The sequence below is a fragment of the Amphimedon queenslandica genome, unplaced genomic scaffold, assembly GCF_000090795.2.
Source record: "Amphimedon queenslandica unplaced genomic scaffold, v1.1 AMPQUscaffold_11141, whole genome shotgun sequence".
Taxonomy (NCBI): domain Eukaryota; kingdom Metazoa; phylum Porifera; class Demospongiae; order Haplosclerida; family Niphatidae; genus Amphimedon; species Amphimedon queenslandica.
The window spans coordinates 1273-5590 of record NW_003548614.1 but is presented as its reverse complement, the minus strand read 5'-3'; the positions used below and the strand labels follow the sequence as shown (position 1 = coordinate 5590).

The window sequence follows — 4318 nt, the reverse complement described above, 5'->3', positions numbered from 1 at the left end:
CAACATCAGTGGCTGTAACAAGAACTATATTAATATCTTTCACAAGATCATCAGTAAATGGCTCATTTTGAATTTTATCTNTAAGCTCTGGACAATATTTGCCGACATCTGGAGGTGGATTTGACCCTAATTATTATGTATGAAACTATGAAACTATAAATTATTCTAACATACTTTGATCATCACTTTTACTCTTGTCTTTGGCAGCTGCTGTGCTACTATGTGGTTCTCTGTCAATGCAATGATATAGTGTAATTATATTCTTACTTTGGAGCAGTCTCTTCTTTTTCAGCACTTGCTTGTGTTGCCCCACTGCTTTCTGCCAAAAATGAGTCAATAGTTTATTTTTATGATCAATCCTTACCTATATATTCCAGAAGGTTAGATTTTGCTCTGCCCAGTTTATCAGGAAAGTCATCACAAAGTTTCATTAATCTACCCCAACTAACATCTCTATCAGCATCAAACCACCTCTGGAATACCAAATTAAGATTGGTACTTGCTGTTCCTGGTATTGGTTTGAGATCAGTCGTCTTTACATTCAATCCAGCTCCTATTGTCATGTAATGGTCATCAGAAGAACCAAATATCTTTATGACTGCTGCCATATCAAGCTCCTTGCCTATAAAATATTTATAATAGAAGTATAACTTTTCACTACTCTACCATCATGGTAGAGTACCATCAGCTGTTGTTTACCTATTATAGGACCAGGATTATGTTTAGAAACTATTGATTCGCCAAGTCTTTGTAAATACAACAAAAATACTTAATTATTATAGTATAAAGAACATTTACTTTGAATCTGTCTCTTCTCTTTCAATACTTTTTGCTTTGTCTGCCAAAAATGATATATTATTTTGAAATATTTCTGAATTGTTTAAAAAGTTTTATTGTAACAGTTATTAGATGTACAACAATTATAAGTATAGATCTAATCTAATAACAGAAGAAGTAGACTAGCTACACGTACATTATGATTTGAATGTGTACATGCATAACTACATGTATGTACTGGGGTCATGCATAAATTAAAGCATTATTTGGAGATTGATTGTAATTATTATGATTTACATATACATGTGCGCACCATGTTACATGCAGGACCCAATACAGTAATGATTTATATAAAAATTAAATAAGCTAAATATATTACAATTCCTGTATTGATTTACCTGCTGAACTACAGTCAAACCAGCACCAGTAACTCTCATCACTTTTACTGATATCATTTGAATCACACTTTGAGCAATTTGCCACCTTATACTCTTCATTCACAATACAATAGCAATGCTTTTTTCCATTGGGACAAGGAAATGCACTCACATAATTTTGTTTAGCACTAATAGCATCAGAGCTTGTATTAATAGTTGTGGTAATCAGCTTACGAACTTGTGAACAGTTAGGACCATCGAAATAGACTGCAATATGTTCATAGCAATTAATAATGTAAAGTGTGTAATGTATTCCTTCAATATAGATCCATAATGAAAAAGCATCACGATATTTAGGGCGAGGAGGAAATTCAACTTTATATTTGTTCTGTTGAAGCAAATGGATAAAAATTAAAGGAAAAATTCCTTGAGGAACAAGAGTCGCAGTATTTTGAAGTCCCAATTTTCCTTTCTGCTTTTGCCACACATAATAAAGAGGCTTTATAGTTACTTTGATATCATAGCTATTATTGTAGGGAGGTAAAGCAGAAGGAAGGAAATAGCTATTATCTCCATCCTGGGCTTGGCTATTGAAATCAGTTAAATCACTGATAATATGAAGATGTTGAAGCAGGTTAATGAAATAATCTGGTGTAAAATCATCTGAAAATACATCTATAAACTTTTCAAGAAGAATTTTTGTGAAGCACCCTTCGTTTTTAAGACACATCATCTCATCATTAGATACATTTGTTGCCAGTGATTGTGCTGTTGGATAATCGACATAAGTAAGAGCTAACAAATGGGAAAGAACATTGATGATTTTTTGAGGGTTAACAAATACTAGTTGTGGTTGGATTTTAGGGTAGTATAAAATGATTGTGCTATTGTGAAGAATAGTTAAAGCTAATTCGACTTCATCATCATTCATGTAAAGCTTATACCCTTCTTTAATGGCTTCATCTTTAATAACAAAACCTTTGCCTTTTGCCTTCTTTTCTAAATAAAGCTCATAAGCAAAGCATCGTATTGGGACATCAATTTCAATAGTAGCCTCTGTACATTTCGATATTGTCTCTAAAATTTCTCTACTATTTTTCTGTCTTTTACCTGAATCTTGCTGCATTGTATTAACTGGATATATGACTGAATTTCCATGTACTTTGGAAATAATACGACTCTCTAAATGAGGCAGTTCTGACATCAAATTACTACTCATCTCTACCACTTTTGTCTCAGCATTTTTTTTTCATTAGTCCTTTCAATCAGTACATCATAATGAGTACCCAGGACAAAAGACATTGAGTGTTTAGACTGAAGTTTCACAAATTCAATATCAATTGGTTTTTGAACTGATGCTGATGAAACAACAGAATTGAATATTTTACGATTTGTATATTTCATTCCCCATCACATGGAAATTCTCGTCCATTAATTCGATACATAAACTCAAACTCCTCATCAATGCCTTTTGAAATATCTAGCGTGATGACATTAAGAGTAGCTGCTCTAGTAAACAATGGTAGCAGCTCCTGAAATGCTGGTTGACCACCAGAATCAACAATGTACACCCACTTCTCACTTAACTGAGCTTCTGCATTAGGTAAAAGATCAGCAATTTCCTTAAGTACATCTTCAGGATCATAATCTTCTAGTGGTACTTCTAAATCAATTTCCATGGCACCCTCTAATTCTTCTAAATGTGGATGAGCTGATATTTGCCTTCTTCGCAAAGCATTTTCTGCAGCTTTTTTTAAACTAGATGCTAATTTCTTCAGCAGTTCATCTCTAGTAATTCTCTTCCATGTCTCTTTACCATCAAAAGCTATTCTAAGAGCTTTGACAGCTTTACAAGCTATTGGTGTACTGTCAGTGGTAGGTTTAGAGACTATAGAATGAGGAGTGAGACCAGATGATAGTACTGGAGTTGTAGTGGTTGAGGGGGCATTGGTATGTGAGTCAGATTGTAAAAGGGTAGGTGGCTTAGATGAGCTAGCATATTCTGATGGTATGCCCGTTGGTGGGCCTTCATTAAGTAGAAGACTTTGTGCACAAGTTTTACCAGATCCAGCAGGACCAATCATGAGTACACGAGTAAGTGTCAGCGTCATGATACCTTCTTTACACCACTTCTCTAGAGTACCTATTACAATTATATGTACTGGTATAACATTCAAGAAAAACCTGTATGATCAAGCAAAGTATTTTTAAAAACCATGTAAGCATGCATATTGCGTCATTATCAGCTTATCAAACCTGATTTTATTAGATCTTCGATATAAAATTTTGTAAACCCTAATAAATTGAGATATAATGACTATAATTATTGATCACTGATAATATATACACACACACTCACCTAACTGGTGTAATATAGAGGTAGCAATATCTGTTAGTGTATGATGTTGTTGGTTTATTAACACAAGACATATATCAATAAGATACTGATCTGGATTAAGAGTGGATTCCAACTGTTGTTGTATCACAGACACTAATTGACTTGATTTCCTATAATCAGATATTCCTGTTACTGTTTGTATATTCTCTTTAGTATCCAGTGTTATCAGCTCTTTAGCATACAGTGCATCAGTTACTCTGTAAAGGTTAGTAGTAATAGCATCAGTGAGTTTAATAGAATGAGTCCTTAATATATCCTTTGGATTACCTGCAGTAGTGTATCAGTTAATGAGTGTTGTATTAAGTGTATGTTTACCTGTTATAGGACCAGGATTGAGTTCAACATTTCCTGATAAGAGGAGGAGCATACGTAGACAAACAATCAAACAGAGATCATTGTAAATCAGGTTAGAACTGCTGCCCCCAGGTAAGACTATTGACTGGAGGTAATTTGTATCAGTAACAGTAACACCAGTAGTACATTGTACTTGGTAGCAGTTACCTAATAATAAAATACCAGTAAATATACAAGTACAAAGTTGCAATTGTTGTTTACCTGTTGGAGGAATCATCAAGATGTGTCTTAATAAAGAGAGAGAGAGAAAGAGGAGGAAGAGTAAAGCAATAAGAGACAGAGCTGCTGGCAGTTTAGATGTCTTCTCTCCTGATGTAGTACTGCCGGACTTGCTGTCTACTGCAGCTTTGAATGAGTGAGAGTGGCGGCCATTAGCTGGTCTACTGGAGGCAGCTTGACAGTAGTTCCACAG

At 34.5% G+C, this 4318-nt stretch overlaps 2 protein-coding genes across 2 annotated transcripts in view; both read right to left on the bottom strand.

The window, feature by feature from the left end:
• LOC109589598 (uncharacterized) overlaps window positions 1-2397 on the bottom strand; it is a 2515-nt gene extending 118 nt beyond the window's left edge. Inside the window, exons 1-7 of the mRNA XM_020005654.1 lie at window positions 1176-2397; window positions 799-838; window positions 700-746; window positions 365-622; window positions 268-319; window positions 175-230; window positions 5-126 (exon numbers count right to left, since the gene is read on the bottom strand). Coding sequence (XP_019861213.1) covers window positions 5-126; window positions 175-230; window positions 268-319; window positions 365-622; window positions 700-746; window positions 799-838; window positions 1176-2373 — 1773 coding nt within the window. The 5' untranslated portion in view covers window positions 2374-2397. The remainder of the gene's footprint in view (window positions 1-4; window positions 127-174; window positions 231-267; window positions 320-364; window positions 623-699; window positions 747-798; window positions 839-1175) is intronic.
• A 15-nt stretch (window positions 2398-2412) lies between these two features.
• On the bottom strand, window positions 2413-3738 carry LOC109589600 (uncharacterized). Its single transcript, XM_020005656.1, has 3 exons — window positions 3514-3738; window positions 3411-3449; window positions 2413-3297 (listed from the first exon to the last, which is right to left on the bottom strand). The coding sequence occupies exon 3, from the start codon at window positions 3263-3265 to the stop codon at window positions 2555-2557; it is 711 nt and encodes a 236-aa protein (XP_019861215.1). The 5' UTR covers window positions 3266-3297; window positions 3411-3449; window positions 3514-3738; the 3' UTR covers window positions 2413-2554.
• Between the last annotated feature and the right edge of the window lie 580 nt (window positions 3739-4318).